The sequence below is a fragment of the Hypanus sabinus genome, chromosome 7 (assembly GCF_030144855.1).
Source record: "Hypanus sabinus isolate sHypSab1 chromosome 7, sHypSab1.hap1, whole genome shotgun sequence".
NCBI classification, from domain to species: Eukaryota; Metazoa; Chordata; class Chondrichthyes; order Myliobatiformes; family Dasyatidae; genus Hypanus; species Hypanus sabinus.
Genome location: NC_082712.1, coordinates 76991469 through 77008894, shown reverse-complemented (window position 1 = coordinate 77008894; position 17426 = coordinate 76991469). Strand labels below are relative to the sequence as shown.

General features: G+C 41.7%; 1 protein-coding gene across 1 annotated transcript in view; it reads left to right on the top strand.

The window, feature by feature from the left end:
* ift74 (intraflagellar transport 74) overlaps window positions 1–17426 on the top strand; it is a 202998-nt gene that overhangs the window by 36253 nt on the left and 149319 nt on the right. The window contains exon 7 of the mRNA XM_059974915.1: window positions 7131–7192. Within this exon, the coding sequence (XP_059830898.1) occupies window positions 7131–7192 (62 nt within the window). The remainder of the gene's footprint in view (window positions 1–7130; window positions 7193–17426) is intronic.

The window sequence follows — 17426 nt, the reverse complement described above, 5'->3', positions numbered from 1 at the left end:
TTACTTTTTGGTTACTTTTAATTACTTTTAATGCATTTAATTTATGCATTATTTGCTCAAAGTCTTTTTTGTATTTTCAGAGGAACTTTCATCTCCACCTTCGTCTGATTTTTCCAGAGAGTCCGACTCTCTCTCAGATTCACTTCCACTTTCAGTTTTGTAATTCTGGTTCGGTTTTGTAGTTTTGTAGTTATGGTTCGGTTTTGTAGTTTTGTAGTTCTGGTTGCTCTCGTTTGCGCATGCTAGTTCCTTTACGCTTGCGCAGTTCTCGTTGATCTTTTCCTTTAGAAATGGCCAATGCTGCCACAGTTTCCTGTTCAGTTTCGCCGGTGATGTGTTGTACCTGAGTCCGCGGTTCTTCGGTAGAAGTAGGCCTTAATTCTGTTCCAACTTGAGCTGTCTTCGCGGTAGTAGTTTTCTTCGTCCTCTGTTTATGAGGCATAGCTTAAAACAATCCGGAGTAGTTTATAAGTAACCTTAAAAAAGTATTGACTAACTTTTCTTCACTTAAACATTACTTTATTGATTTTTTTATGGAGGGCTGGATTCCAGCGTCTCGATCCTACGTCATCACATGACGTCCCCCCCAAGTCCATTCTTAAGCTCTTCCCAGGCTATGTTGCAACTTTTTGTAATCCTATCTGGTCCTTGCTTCCTAAACCTAAGTATTATTTTCTTCAACTAACTAGATGTTCCACATCTCTTGTTGACCATGGTTTATTTACCCTACCATTCTTTCCCTGAAACAATGGGAACAAACTAGCCAGAATCCCATGCAAGTACTCTCTAAACAACTTTTACATTTGCATTGTGAATTTCTTTGAGTACACCTATTCCCAACTTACTTTCCCAAGTTCCTGCCTAATTGACTCATAATTCACCCTACTCCATTTATGTACTTTTCTATACCATCTGCTCCTATCTCTGTACAAGGCTATGGTAAAGTTCAATGAGTTATGATCACTGTCTCTCAAAATGCTCATCCACTGAGAGATCTGTCAACTGACCAAATTCATTGTATATTTATTTGGAATGAAAGGGTTACCATATGAGGAACGTCTGGCAGCTCTTGGGCTGTATTCCCTGGAGTTCAGGACAATGGGGTGGGGGGGGGAATCTCAGAAACATTCTGAATGTTAAAAGGATTGAACAGATTAGATATGGCAAAGTTATTTCCCATGGTAGGGGATCCTAGGACAAGAGGGCATGACTTCAGGATTGAAGGATGTCCTTTTAGAACTGAGATCTGGAGAAATTACTTCAGTCATAGGGTAGTAAATTTGTGGAATTTGTTGCCACTAGTGGCTGTGGAGGCCAAGTCATTGGGTGTATTTAAGGCAAAGATAGATAGGTTCATGATTAGCCAGGGCATCAAAGGGTATGGGGTGAAAGCGGGAGTGGGGATGACTGGAAGAATTGGATCAGCCCATGATTGAATGGTGGAGCATATTCAATGGGCCAAATGGCCTACTTTTGCTCCTCTATTTTATGATCTTATTTATTTAGACATACAGTGTGGAACAGACTCTTCTGGCCTAATGAACCCACCTATTTAACACTAGCCTAATCATATGACAATTGTCAATGACTAAGTATCCTACTAACTACAGTCTTTGGACTGTGGAAGGAAACTGGAGTGCCCGGAGGAAATTCACGTGCTCACAGGAAGAACATACAAAGTTTCTTACAGAAAATGCCTTTGTTGAACTGCACACTCCAAAGCCCCAAACTATAATAGCATTGTGCTAATCGCTATGCTACCATGATGCCTCAGTTATTCTTCATGAGAGATAATGCCACCTCATTCCTGATCTTATAATGCATTGGCATATGTACATGCTCTACGGAGATATCAGTATCCTCTATGTTCTTGGTGAATACTGAACACAATATACTCATTTAGGATAACGGAGTGGTCCTACTCTGTCCCTAGTTATCCTCATATTCTTGATGTATGTATAGAATGCCCTGGGATTCTCTTTAATCTTATTTTCCAAGGATTTTTCATGGCTCTTTTGACATATCAGTTCCGTTAACATACAACATAGAATAATATAGCACTTGACATGCCATTTGGCCTATGATGTTGTGCTAGTCCTAGTGCCTATTTATACACTGAATGTCCTCTTCTCTTGTATCATCCATATCCTTCCATTCCCTTCATATTAATAGTTCTATCAAAAACCTCCTAAATTCCACCAAACTCTGCTGCCATTATTACCCGTGGGGCCCATTCCAGGCATTGACCATTCAGAGTATAAATATTTGCCCATCACATCACTTTAAAATTTCCCCATCTAACCTGAGAAGTCTTTGTGATTTCAATCCTAGGGAAAAATTCTCATTGTCTACTGTATCTATGCCGCTCATAATTTTAGAAACTTCCATCAGATATCCCCTCAGCCTCTGAGGAGAACGACCGAAGTTTGTCTAATCTTTCTTTATTGCTTAGACTCTTTAATCTGGGCAATATCCTGGCAAACCTCTTCTGCACCTTTACCCAATCTCCAAATCCTTCCTGTAATTGAGTAACCAGAATTGCATGTAGTACTCCCAAGTGCTTTCTGACTGAAGTTTTACGTAGCAGCAGCATGACTTCTTTATTCTTCTATTCAACACTCCTACAAATGAAGGTAGGCATCCTATATATCTTCTTTACCACCCTATCCTTGTCCATATTTACTTTCAGTGAACTAAGGAAGCTCCCACTATACTTCAATGTTATTAAGAAGTAAATCATTAATTATGTAATTTCTCCTTCTATTTGAGGCTCTCAAATTCTCACAGTTTACACTTGCCCAGATTAAACTCCATTTGCCACTTTCCTGCCCAGATCTATATCTGTTCTATATAGAACATGGAACAGTACAGACCCTTTGTGCCATAATGCTGTGCTGACCTTTTAACCAAGTTAAAGATCTATATAACTCTTTCCTCCTACAGTGCCTTGAAAACGTATTCATCCCACACAGCTGTTTTCACATGTTACTGTCTCATTTTCTAAATTTAAAATATATCGAAGTAGGGTTTTTTGAGCTAATCTACAAAGCATTGTGCATCATATCAAATCAAAAGAAAAATTCCAAAACCTGTGAACAATTTACTAAAAAGTTTAAAAATTATGAGGCTGAAAAGATATTCATCTCCTTTGTATTTACTCTGCTAACTTTCCTGAGGTGCAATACTGTATACCGTATTACCATACCAAATCACCCAATTTGTTGATGTAGAAAATTGGAGGATCATCTTTTTTTCATGAATTCATAAGAATAAGTACATCTTCTCTCTATAAACTCAACAGTACGGTAGATTTTCAAAAGACCAAATTTTCAAATTTCTATATTTCCAAAATGAAGACAAAAGAGCATTCAAGACAGGGAGATGATAATAGAGAAGCACAAATTTGAAGAAGGATATAAGAGCATCTCAAAGCTCAGTGCAGTCCATCATGAAAAAGTGAAAAAAATATTAAACCACAGCTACACTGCCAAGATCAGGCTGCCCCTTTAAACATAGTCAGTGGAGAAGAATGGCACTTATAAAAGAGACTACTATGATGCCAACAGTCACTCTGAGTGAGCTCCAGAAGTCAATGGCTGCAACCCGAGATGAAGGTCATGGCTCCAGAATCTCTTTAAGGTCTTGCAGAAAAAATGTATTCATGGAAGAGTGGCAAGGAAGAAGCCCTGGCTGAAAAAAAGCATATCCTTGCCCATGGAGACTTTGCAAAGCATCACTCAGAAGATAGTGTAATGGTTTGAAAGAAGTTCTTGTGTCAAATGAGACTGAAATGGAAATTTTTGGCCTCAACACTAAGTAGTACCTGTGGCATAAATCTCATACGCTGCATCAGTCAGGTAACACCATCCCTGCTGTAAAGTATGGTGAGATAGCATAATCTCTGGGGATGCTTTTCAACAGCAGGGACTGGAAATATTGTCAGGATTGATGGGGAAATGAATGTTGCTAAATGTAGAGAAATCCTGGATAAAAGTCAGCTAGCTTTTGCCAGAAAGCTTCAAATGGGGAGGAAATTTATCTTTCAGCAGGACAGCAACCAAAGCACACAGCCAGAGCAACCGTGGAGTGTTTTCAAATGAAGGAAATCGATGTCTTTGAGTGACTCAGTCAGAGTCTTAACCTTAACCCGACAAACATCTCTGGCAAACCCTCAAGACTGTTATCCACCACTGCTCCCCAACTAACTTGGCACAACTTTTGCAATTTTGCAAGGAGGATTGGGCAAATCTTGCTGCTTCATGTTGTACAAAGCTAAAAGACTGCTAGCTGTAATAGCTGCAAGAGGTGGCTCAACTAAGTACTGAGCAAAGGGGGATGGATACTTTTGAACTACTGACATGGATATCTAGAGAGTTACTCCCAGGGAGAACATGGCTACTGTGAGGGGGCATAATTTTAAGATGATGGGATGAAGGTGTACTGGGGAAGTCAGAGATTAGTATTTAATACAAATTACTATGTGTACTATCAGGGGTGGTGGTAGAAGCACAGGGTGTACATTAGGAATGACTGAAAAATAAAGGGCTATGTACAGTCCCTTGTAAAAGTATTTTGCCCCCAACCGTTTGTTCACATAAATGAATATTACAACCAGGGATTTTGATTAAATTAACTGAGAATTTTTATTTGTAAGTTGCATGCCTCTCCCCGCCCCCCCCCCACAGTACTGAGCCCAAAACTTGGAAAAGCATAAAGAAATAAAAAAATCAGAAACTGAAATGTCAGTAGTTCAAAAGTATTCATCCCCCTTTGCTCAGTACTTACTTTGATGACACCAAAATAGGTGGAGTATTAAACAATGAAAAAAATCATCAAGAATTACAGGGGATATTGACTAGCTGAGTAATAGGGCTGAGGAATGACAAATGGAGTTTAATTTGGATAAATGCAAGATGTTGTATTTTGGAAATCAAATCCTGATGGGACCTTCACAGTGAACGGCAGTGCGAGGGGTGTTATAGAATTGAGGGACCTTGGAATGCAAGAATATGGTCCAATAAAAGTGGAATTACAGGTACTCAGGATTCTGAAGGAAGACTTTTGCCATGCTAACCTTCATAATACAGGACTATTACGTATAGAAGTTGTGAGGGCATAGTGTGGTTGTATAGGATTCTGGTGAGTTCGCACTTTGAGTAACATGTTCAGTTTGGAAAGAGTTTGGAAATGATCCACAAGGATGCTGCCAGGACTTTGGTGATAGAAAGAGGTTGAATAGGCTAGGACTTTACTCTTTAAAGTGTAGAAGACCGAGAGGTGTCTCCACTGAGTTGTATAACATCATGAGGGACATAGATGGGGTGAATGTACTCAGTTTTTTTTCCCCAAGGTTGGTGAATAAGGAACTAGAGGGCATAGATTTAAGGTGAGAGGAGAAAGATTTAATATAAACTTGAAGGGCAACTTTCTTACACAAAGCGTGGTATCTATGTGGAATGAGCTATCAGAGAAAGTGGTTAAGGCAGGTACAATAACAACGTTTTAAGTGACAGTTGGGGAGATATATCAGTTGAAATAGTTTAAAGGTTGTGGGCCAAATGCCAGCAAATGGGACTAGCTTGGATGGGACATCTTAGTTGGCATGGCAAGTTGGGCCATTTTGTATAGTTCCCCAACTCTATGACCTCAGGCTCTTACCACCCCCCTAGAGAGTATTCTGCAACTGTTTTGAGATATCCTTGACCATGGCACCAAGAAGGCAAAGGTCTTTCCATGACAGTAGTTCATGGAAACAGAATCTTTTGTCTGCCCCCTGAATTCTCAAGTCTCCTATCTCTGTAGAACTTTTCATTTCCATCCAGCCCTGCTATGTATCAGAGCCAGTCATTATGCCACAGACCTGGTGCTGCTATCCTATGAAAGACTGTCAACCTCATCCAACTGTATTCAAAATTATGAGGCGGAGGCTTCAGGTGAATCCTGCACTCTCTACCTTTCATGTGGTCACATGTTGCTTGCAGATTAAGTATGACAACTATTGGCTGAAACTACCTTTAACAACAATGATTGGTTAGGCACAAAAAGAATCTGTATTAACTGGCAATTACCTTTATTCAGCTAATGGTTAACAATATGTGTGCAATTCATGCAAGACTAAATATCTGTGTGGACACCCACTAGGTCTCTCTGGCAATCACTGAACAATACCAAGAAATAGAGAAGGTAATACCCAAATGAACTGGCTAGGCTTTCCTCTTGATCTCAACATAATCTCTTCTACTCCTGATATTCTCCATTCTTATCCTTGTTCTGGTCAGATCGAACTGTTTTGATTTTGTTGGCTAAGGCTTACCTGGCTAGCCTGTGTCAGCTTCTCATTGGATCCGCTCCAAGGCTATAATAAGTATTATTTTATTGTTCTTCCACCAGACTTGTGCCTCATGCTACTTTCCTTGTTCAGCCTGAGTAGAACTAATTCAAACCAATTTAGCCAGGTCAGCCATAAGCCTGCCATTTCTGCCTAGTCCAATTGTTGGTAGGGACTTCAATATGGCCACTTTCACTTGCTTGGATCATGAAACAGGTCACAAAATGGTGCTCACAAGAACACACTCGCAACATGGCAGCCTCCATTCCTTTGACCACATGGCAAGAACAGAGACATCTTGCTTGTCTGCTTCTGTTGTTCTTGACTCATTGCAGACAGCTGTTTTCTAGTTTTTACTTCCTCTTATGGCTAACACCATCACACTAAAGCTCCTGTGCGAGTTCAGCTTCTGCTTCAGCCAGGATCTGTAGTTGGATGCATACGCATCGCACAGGTACAGTCACCTTGCACACTGGAATTCAAACATTCTGTAAAAGGAACATATGTCTTTGCAAAAATTTTCTTGAAATTTTCTCCCAAACTTGAATTCTTGTCCCTATATTTTTATTAATGTTTTGAAGCATTCTCAAAATCCAAATTTCAAATAAACTTACACCATCCCATCACATAACAAGCAAGTTAATGTATCAGCAAAACTTTAATATTCTCTGTACTAATTCTCATTTTCAATGTTATTGATCCAATTTATTCCATTTAAAATAATTGCAGTGGAAGTGCCATATGGCAGTAATGGGGATTTTAATAGGTTATAGCTGATTGCTCTGAAATTTTATTGTTTTAGCTCAGAGCACAAAATGATCGAGAAGCGCAGAACATGGATGTAATCTTCACGGAGCGACGTGAGTAAGTAGTGGTATAACTATATTTTGTTCAGAATACCTTTGAAGCAATGTTACTTATAAGATACCGTTTGTCATAACTGAAATGCACATGGCGAAGTTTCTGGTGCTGCAAGGGGAGGAAGGTGTGGGATATCTCAGACTGGGTGCCCATGATAATTTTGCAAATTACAAGAGCAAGTTATAGATGATAATCAGGAAATTGCACGCCTCTAAAGAGTAAGAAGTGTTTATTTATCATTTTATTATTACTTATAATTTCAAATGGTTTTATTGTAATGAAGTTATTGCAGAGTGTTTAATTTTAATATTTATTTTTGTGTGATAATGTCATCACCAGTTAAATGGGCTCTGAAAACACGTGTCATTTCTCAAGTGTGCTTTATTTTACTGGTGCGCAAGGAGAATAGCATGCCCACTGTCACCACAATGTTCAGAATTCCTGACAGAGAAGTGCAATTTTTATGCAGAAATGATTTGCAATTATGGATATTTGTCTATGTTTGAATTCCTGACTTGCAAGATCAATTACTATTCACAGTACAGGTGTTAAAAGTCAATAGAAACTACAAGCAGACAACCAATGACATTTTGAAGTTAGGAAAGCAATTGTTCCATCGTTGGTGTGTGTATTCACATCTTTTCATTTCATTTGTATATTGTCTCCAGTGGGTGGAAATGGCTCCGGCAATTTGCTTTATAAAGGGAAACTATGCTCTTTCTTGCCTGTGCTGTGTGCACTCTTAGGCTACATCCACACCAGACTGGATAACTTTTAAAACGCCAGTTTCGCGTAAAAATGATAGGCATCTACACCAAGTGTTTTTGAAAATACCTCTGTCCACATTAGCACAGGTACTTGGGCGAATCTCCTCCTACTGGGTGTGTGCAGGACACATCTACAGAAAACAAGCGACATGTTTGGTGTCGAATCTCACAGTGAAAGTGCACATTTGTGAAGTTACAGACTAGAAAAACTTAAAAGGAAATTGCCAAACGACGGACTGCTGTTGGCTCTTGCACAGGAGGACTTAAAACTAAAAAAAAACAAATACTGGAGCATATGGAGGCAACCGACAGGGAGTTCATGGACTGTATGACCTGGCTGATGACGAACATTGAAAAACTGACTAACTGACTAACTAACTCATTAATAAAGCACCTTGTTAAATGTATAAAACATGTCTGCATCAGTGTTATTTTGTATTTCCATATAATGTTGCATTAGGCTGTTACACATCTATTGTCAGAGAAGTAAGTATATAAATAGGTAAACCACCTTCATACAAACAGGGCAATGTGAGTATACTTATTTATTCAGTAAGTTATGGGTCAAAGTATTTGGTGAGTATATTTCTAACTCTTCTGGCTTCAGTCTTGTTACTGTCTGTTCTGACATTGTTAGGTTGTGTGGGGGGTTGCGTTCAGGAAAGCAGCGAAATGCCACCATCTTTTCTGGCACGTCATGACAGCGTTTCTAGAAATTTCTGGTTACCCCATCCATATTACTCTTGCCCAAGCGGCGTTTTCAAATTTACACAATCTGGAGGGTGTTTTTTAGAAAACGCCGTTTCAGTGTGGACGGAGGGTCAAAATGAAGAGAAAAAGCTTTGGTTATGGATTTATCCGGTCTAGTGTGGACGTAGCCTTATTTGCAATGTATCTTTGCCTGGGCACTATGTTAACTCTCGCAAATTCCACAGGAATGTGAGAGTTATTTGCAACGCTCAAATTAATTTGTTAGAATATTGCAACTTTGCTTTGTCGTCTCCCAGACATGTAACCAGGTCTAGGTATACAACTCCCTCGATGCAATCTTTTCACTCTGTCTTACTCAGCTACAGGTTCCATTCTTGTTCGTGCAACTACCACTTAGCAATACTCTTGAACTTTTCTTTCCCAGGTTCCTGTGCCTTTCAGATGGAATTCAAACCGGGCAAGTGTGATGTTACAGCTCACTGGTAGAGCTTACTGCAGGTCAAGAGGTCCCTGGGGTAGCATAATGGTCATCACAATCATAATTGTTTCACAGTGCCAACCATGTCACCGATTGGGGTACGATTCCTACAGATATCTGTAAGGACCTTTTGCACCTCCCCATGACTACATGGGTTTCCCCCAGGCACTTGGTTTTCTTCCCATATTTCAGAGGCATACGAATTATGGTTAGTAAGTTGTGGGCATGCTATGTGGTGTGATATTTGCAGGTTTCTCTAGCACATTATGGATGCAAGCAGTGCATTTCACTGTATGTTTTGATGTGCAGAGCATGACAAATAAAGCTAATCTTACAAATTGTAAAAGAAAATCTCAAAAATAGTGTGAAATGTTGCACTTCAGGAGAGTAAATGAAAAGTCAAAGTATACAGTTAATGGTAGACAGGATCCATTACAGTATTGACGTGCAGCGAGATCTTGGGGTTCAAATCCATAGCTCTGAAAGTGGCCTTGCAAGTATATTAGATAGTGAAGAGCCATATAGCATGCTTGCCTTCATTGGTTTGGGTTAGGGTTTTACAGTAGAAATATGCAAGAAGAAGCCACATTTCATCTATATGAAACTTTGGTTAAACCAAACCTAAAATATTGTGTGCAGTTCTTGCCGCCCCATTAGAAGATTTGGGAATGGGTACTAAAGAGGTTTTCCAGGATGAATTAGAGAGCGTCAGCCATAAAGAAAGGTTGGATAAGCTTGGATTGTTTTGTTTGGTGTGTAAGAGGCTGAGGGGGAGACCTATGAGTAGTTTATAAGAGGCATACATAGGGTAGATGTGTCAAGCAAGTTTCTTACACATATCTTGTGACATATGTAAATCTTCAGGAAATGGGATGATATGGATCATGTGCACTCTGGCATCATGTTTGGCACAGATTTCTTGGGCTAAAGGACCAGTTCTTGTGCTGTGTTCTTATTAAAAGATGCTTGCTGCAGAATTAAAACTGGGGTGAAGTAGAAGAATGGCTGATATTTCTTCAGTCCCTACCAACAGGAGCATCGGTGTTTTTAATGGTTTATTAATAAGGTTATATAACATTACATAAATATATTGCATCAAATTGCCAGGAAAAAGAAAACTAATGCCAGTTGATCTATTGTTATCAAGTTTCAATATTTTATTTATTGTTTCTGTCCAAGATGTTATTCAGTTCAATATGGTATTGTGAAGGCTGAATTCAAGGAATCTTTTGTTTCTGAGTAGACTGGATTGTCTGTTCTATGTTTTCAAAAAGTTAGTTCTACTCCCTGGATCTTCATTAATTCATCTTCACTATTCAAGTGTCATTCAGGAGTAAAGCAGTTATTGTCATCCCTAGTTGCTGTTGAAAAGATGGTAGGATGCTGCTGTAGGTTTTCGCAAATAAACGAAATGAGGTGTTTTATGTTTAATGAAACCGTGACTCATTTTATTGAACTCCAAAACCTAAACACAAAAGCGCGTTAAAAAATCATTACATAACAATGTCCTCACATCAGATCAGCCTCTTCAAGCAAAACAACTCAGTGTTGGTGGTTGGTGAATTACCTACATTTCTCCCAATTATGATACCCTACACAGGCCCCAAGACTTCACTGGAACTGGCATTGTAAATCTGTCCATAGCTCAAACGAGCCACCCGACTTGGGTCCTGTGTTCCATGGGAACCGTAGGTATCTCTGGCTCACACAGAGGTACATTGAGGAGCTCGTGGTTATGTTGTGATGCTGGGGCACGGTAGCAGAACCTTTCGAATCTTGGTGGGCTGGTTTAAGGCAGTCTGCAGAAATATGTTCAAGTTTATCCCTCTTATCTATGATAAAATTCTTTTCTCCCTGTTCCAAAATGGGGAGCGGGCCATCTTAAGGGAATGCTGGTGTGCATCATAGTGGATAAAAATAAATGAGGCACAATGTAGATCAACAGGAACCCAAGAGTGCTGTATGATGGGAGCTAGGAATAGACAAAAAGGAATTGAATTTTCTGAGGAGGGTAGGATGCTGCTGAAAGGCCGACCAGGTGGTTGTGGCATCAGGAATGAAATCACCTGACACTCATAGTGGCTACCCGTATACCAACTCAGCCACAGATGACTGCAGGTCCTCTTTTGCAGTGGATCTGAACTGCAGCAGAATTCATGGGAGACGATCATGCCAACACTCATCAGTCAGGGAAGCCCTCAGAGCAGTCTTTAAGGAGTATAGAAACTGCTTGCATAGGCTGTTGGACTGTGGGTGATCTGCCATAGTGAGATGTAGCCCAACACCAAGGTTCTGGACCATCACAGCCCAGAGGTCTGAAATGAACTGAGGACTGCTATCAGAGGAAATATCAGATGGGGTGCCAAACCAAGCAACCCAGGTGCTGATAAACACTTACACTGTGTCTGCGGCTGTTACCAATGTTAGCGGGATGACCTCGGTCTTCTTGGTTGTACAGTCCACCATGGTATGAAGGCACATGAAACTGTGGGAGGGAGGGAAGAGAGCTAGCAAGGTCGACATTGATATGGTCAAACCTTTGTTTAGGTACCTCAAAAGCCGCCAATGGTGGCTGCACATGATGGTTAATTTTTGCCCAGTGACACTCCACACAAGCTGCAGTCCAATCACACAGTACTTTCTGAGGCCATGTGAAACAAACATCAGTGCAACCAATTTCTGTGGGGCCTTCTGGCCTGGATCCGAGAGGCCATGTTTGGAGACAAAAACAATCCGCCTCCAGTTTGTGGGCATGATGGGACAAGGGTGACTGGTTTCTCTCCGTGAATTATGATATTGTAGCCGTTAGTGAGATTTGGTTGCTGGAGGGGCAGGACTGGCAGCTCGATATTCTGGGGTTCTGCTATTTTAGATGCGACAGAGTGGGAGGGATTAAAGGGGGAGGGGTGGCGTTACTATTCAGGGAAAATGTCACAGTAGTGCTCAGTCAAGAGAGATTAGAGAACTCGTTTAATGAGGCTTTAACGTGGAACTGAGGAGTAAGAATGATCACAAACAGGAGAAAATCTGCAGATGCTGGAAATCCAAAGCAACACAAAATGCTGGAGGAACTCAGCAGGTTAGGCAGCATCTATGGAAAAGAGTAAAGAGTTGTTTCAGGCCCAAAACATTGACTGTTTACTCTTTTCCACAGATGCTGCCTGACCAGCTGAGTTCCTCAAGCATTCTGTGTGTGTTGCAATAAGAAAGATATGACCATGTTAATGAGGTTATAGAACACCCTACAGTCCACAGGATTTAGAGGAACAAATTTGTACAGAGATCACAGACTGTTACAAGAAACATAAGGTTGTTATAGTAGGTGATTTTAACTTTGGGATTCCCATACTGTAAAAGGACTAGATGGCACAGAGTTTGTTAAATCCCTCAGGAGAAGCCTAATGGATTCTACAGATACGTTAAAAGCAAAATAATTACAATGGGTAAAATTGGTCCTCAGGAAGATCATAATGGTAATCTATGTGTCTGTATTTACTCGGGAGACAGACGCAGAGGCTATAGAAGAGAAGCAAAAGCAGCAACAAGGTCATGGGCCTTACAGAGATTACAGAGGAGGAGGTAACACACACAAAATGCTGGAGGAACTCAGCAGGCCAGGCAGCAGCTGTGGAAAAGAACATTCTTTTGTTTCTTGATAGAGGAGGATGTATTTGCTGTTTTGAGACAAATTGGAATTCATAACCTCATTTACACCTGGAACTTCCAGTAAGATGATGGTGTGTTCAGATGCAGTGGCCTCTCAGGGGCCAACCAAAAGTGTTTTTTTTCCTTTGTTAATGTCTTTTTAACAATCGTAAGATAATACTGGTCTCTAAGAACTTTGGGTACTGCTCACTAATCAGAGGAGCCAGATTGGGTGTTGGAAACCTAGGTGGGCATTGGAAGAGCTGAATGGGGTTCAGTGGAGCTAAGCTAGGTGTTGGAGGAGCTGGCGTGGTGCAGATAGTGTTGCTGCCTGCTACGGGAAGGCATCGGAGTTGGTGTGCAAAGGCGACGTGCAATGTGACAATGGGTGATTGTCATAGATATTTCTCATGTGATCGCAAGACCCTGTTGGACTGTAATAACGTAAGCTGCCACAGCCCTGTTACTCTTGTTTGGTGGTGTGACAGATGGCGGGGAAGATGTGAGGTGTCGGTTGTAGTGAGGACTAGGCTTGAAGCTGTGACTGTCCCTTCGATAGCAGTCCAGGAGAAACGATGCTAGAGGTGGTGTAGTGAGATCTACATGCTCAGCTGGGGGCTGGCCTCTCCCATCAGTGCTGCCTTCCAGTGTTCGATCAGTGGAAAGACAGGCTGAATTGCAGTGGTTGCGTATTGCTAAGAACTCCACCACCAATATGCGGGACACGTAGGTCATGGACAGTAAACAGTCAACGTTTCAGGCCAAGACCCTTCATCAGGACTGATAAAGGATCTCGGCCCAAATCATCAACTGTTTTCTCTTTTCTATACATGCTGCCTGGCCTGCTGAGTTCCTCTAGCATTTTAAGACCATAAGACCTTAAGATATAGGAGCAGAATTAGGCCCTTTGCCCTATCGCGTCTTCTTCGCTATTTCATCATGGCTGATTCAATTTTCCTGTTGGCCCCAATCTCCTGCCTTCTCCCTGTATCCCTTCATGCCCTGAACAATCAAGAATCTATCAACCTCTACCTTAAATATACATAAAGTCTTGGCCTCCACAGCTGCCTGTGGCAACAAATTCGACAGATTCACGACTCTCTGGCTAAAGAAATACCTCCCCACCTTTGTTCTAAAAAGACACCCTTATATTCTGAGGCTGTGTTCTCTGGTCTTTGACTCTCCCACCAAGGGAAATATTCTCTCTATATCCACTTTATCAAGACTTTTCACCATTCGACAGGTTTCAATGAGGTCAACCCTCATTCTTCTGAATTCTAGTGAATATAGGTCCAGAGCCATCAAATGTTTTTCATATGACAAGCCATTCAATCCTGGAATCATTTTCATGAATCTGCTTTGAACCCTCTCCAGTTTTAGCACTCCTTCCTAAGATAGGGGCTCAAAGCTACTTACAAGACTCCAAGTGAGGCCTAACCAGTGCCTTATAAAATCTCAACATTTCATCCTTGCTTTTATATTCTAGTCCTCTTGAGATGAATGCTAACATTGCCATCATCATCACAGACTCAACCTGCAAATTAATCTTTAGGGAATCCTGCACAAGATCTCCCAAGTTCCTTTGCACCTCAGTTTTTAGTCTTTTCTCTCCATTTAGAAAATAGTCAATCCTTCATTCCTTCTACCAAAGTGCATGACCATACACTTCCTAACACTATTCTATCTACCATTTCTTTGCCCATTCTCCTACTCTTCTGGAGCCTTTCTACTTCGTCAAGACTACCTGTCCATCCACCTATCTTCATATCACCTGAAAACTTTGCAACAAAGCCATCAATTCCATCATCCAAATCATTGACCTAACATAAAAATAATCAGTCCCAACACCAATGGTCACCAGTAGCCAGCAAGAAAAGGCTCCCTTCGTTCCCACTCTTTGCCTCCTGCCAATCAGCCACTGCTTTATCCATGCTAGAATCTTTCCGGTAATACTATGAGCTTAAAGCTTGTTTGTTGTTTCTTCAAAGAATTCCAACAGATTTGTCAGGCAAGATTATCAGGCTTGGGTAGCAATCCTGAGATGAGATCACAACCCTGGAGGTCCTGCCCTTTAACTTAGCACCTAACTCTGAACTCACTATACAGAACCTTGTCATTTGCCCTACCCACATTACTTGGATCATGACTTCTGGCTGTTCACCCTCCCAGTTAAGAATGCTGAGGCCTTGATCTGAGATATCCTGGACCCTGCCACCCGGGAGGCAACATACCATCTGGAATGTGGGGTGCTGTGTGCAATCATAATCAATTGAAAACGGACATGGAAGCATGGAGAAACATCGGGAAATTCCAGGAAGACCTTCTTTGTTGCTGCTGCTGCTGTGAGGTCCGGGACTCTGCTGGGAAGAACAGGCCCCCGGTCCTCGGGGTCGCATTGCCGGTGGCTGTTGGCGGGGCCGTCTTAATACGCTCGGCAGAGGATGGAGCTTGGAGAAGCTGTGCTGGAGGGGATGGTTGTCGGCTTGGAGGTTCGATGGATTCAGGTCACTTTCGGTGTGTGCTGCGTCTGCGAGGCTGGCTTCGACGGAGCTTCCATTGTGTGCTGCGCCTGCGAGGCCGAGTCGGGCGGCGCCTTGGAAGTCCATAGCGGGGGTATTCCCTTCTGCCGCCGGCGTGGGATGGCGAGTCTGTCAGGACCCTGGGGACTTGTGGAAACTGTGGTGATTTCTTTTGAATTTACAGTCCTTAAACATCTTGGACTATTTTTACTGTGCCCATAGTCTGTTTTTAATCAATTATGCTATTGTTTGCACTGTTGTAACTATATGTTGTAATTATGTGGTTTTGAGCAGGTCTTGTAGCTTTAATTTTTGGTCTTGTTTTTGTCTGGTGGATTTGGAACTCCCTTCCGGGGAACACGTTAGACGGTAGCATGATATTAATACGCAGCAGCTTCTCTGTACTCTGGACTGGGGATTGCCAAACGTTACGTGGATTTTCAGGTGTAGTCTGTTTTGTCACATGCTTTTGTGATACCATTCTGGAGGAACGTTGTCTCATTTTTTAACTGCATTGCATTTGTGGTTTCTAAATGACAATAAACTGAATCTGAAATCTCGTTCTTGCCCATAGAATCTCCTGTCTGTTCCCCTAACTAATAAATCCCCTTTCAGCACAGTGTGCCACTTCTCCCCCTTCCCTTCTGAGTAATAGAGGCAAACTCAGTGACAAAGACCTTATCACTGTGAGTTTCATCTGTTAGATCATTCCCCCCCCCCCCCCCCCCACCCCAGACTGTATCCAGAGCGGTATACTTGTTGTTGAGGCCACAGGGTTACTCTGCACTGGCTACCTAACCCCTTTCCCCTTCCTTACTGTCACCCAGTTTCCTGTGTCTTGCAGTACCTCTCTACATGTTTTATCTATCACCCTTTCAGCCTCCTGAATGATCCGGAGTTCATCCAGTTCCAGGTACAGCTCCTTAATGCAGTTTGTTAGAAGCTGCAGCTGGATGTACTCCTTGCAGTTGTAGTTGTCAGGGAGACTGAACGTCTCCCTGCCTTCTCACATCCCGCAAGAGGAGCATTACATTATCCTGCCTAACATCTCTACTGTCCTAGCTGAGCAGATCTAAAGAAGAGAAGGAAAAAACTTGATCTTTTCTTTCCTTTGCTTTTTCTGAGAGAAGCCTCTTTTTGCTGAAGCCTCGAAGAGCTAAAGCCTGAAAAATCACCAGTCTGACTATGTCTACTCAAATGACAGTTGCTGTGACGATGGCCACTTCACCTGCCCCGCCTTCCTTTAATTTGCTCTTACTTATCAATCCCAACAAAGCTCTCTCATGCTGTCGTGAAGCACTCCTATCTTTTACCCTCGAGCAGTAGATCTGTTTGAAATCCTCTCCTCTCCAAACTTCTGTTGTCCGATTGGCTGCTGGTCAAAGCTCTATGTATATTTTGTGTGTATTAATTTGATTTCCAGTATCTGCAGATCTTTTCTTGTTTGTGATAGCTTGAAAGAATAAATGGTGCAGTGGACAGGGTTTCAAGTTCTTGGAACGTTGGAAACATTTCTGGGGAAGGCGTGACCTGTACAAGAGGGACATGTTGCACCTGAACTGGAGGTGAACCAATATCCTGGCTGGGAGGTTTGCTGATGTGGCTCAGGGGGATTTAAACTAGTTTTGCAGGGTGTTAAGAGCTAAAGCCCCAAGTCAGTAAGGGAAGGATCAGACTAGAAGGTAGATGTCAGGGAAAGTATGGAAAGGTAAAATCAAAATAATAGGTATAATGGGTTGGATAGTTTGATGTGTTTGTATTTTAATGCTAGGAGTCTTATGGGTAAGGGTGACAAACTTGGAGCATGGATCAGTACATGTAGTAATGATCCATGAAATAGCTTCATTGAGAGAGGGCAGGAATGGGTGGCTAATCTACCAGGATTTTGAAGACTTAGAAAAGATAGAGGTGAAGGTAAAAGGTGGAGGAGAAGGTGGTGGTTGGAGTTGCATTACTAATCAGGGACAATTGTCACAGCTACACTCGGGAGACATAATAGAGAGGTCAGACTCTGAGACCATTTGAGTTGAACTCAGGAATACAAAAGGTGTAATCACACTAATGGGATTGTACTACTGACCACCTAATAGCCACCAGGACATTGAGGAATAGATATG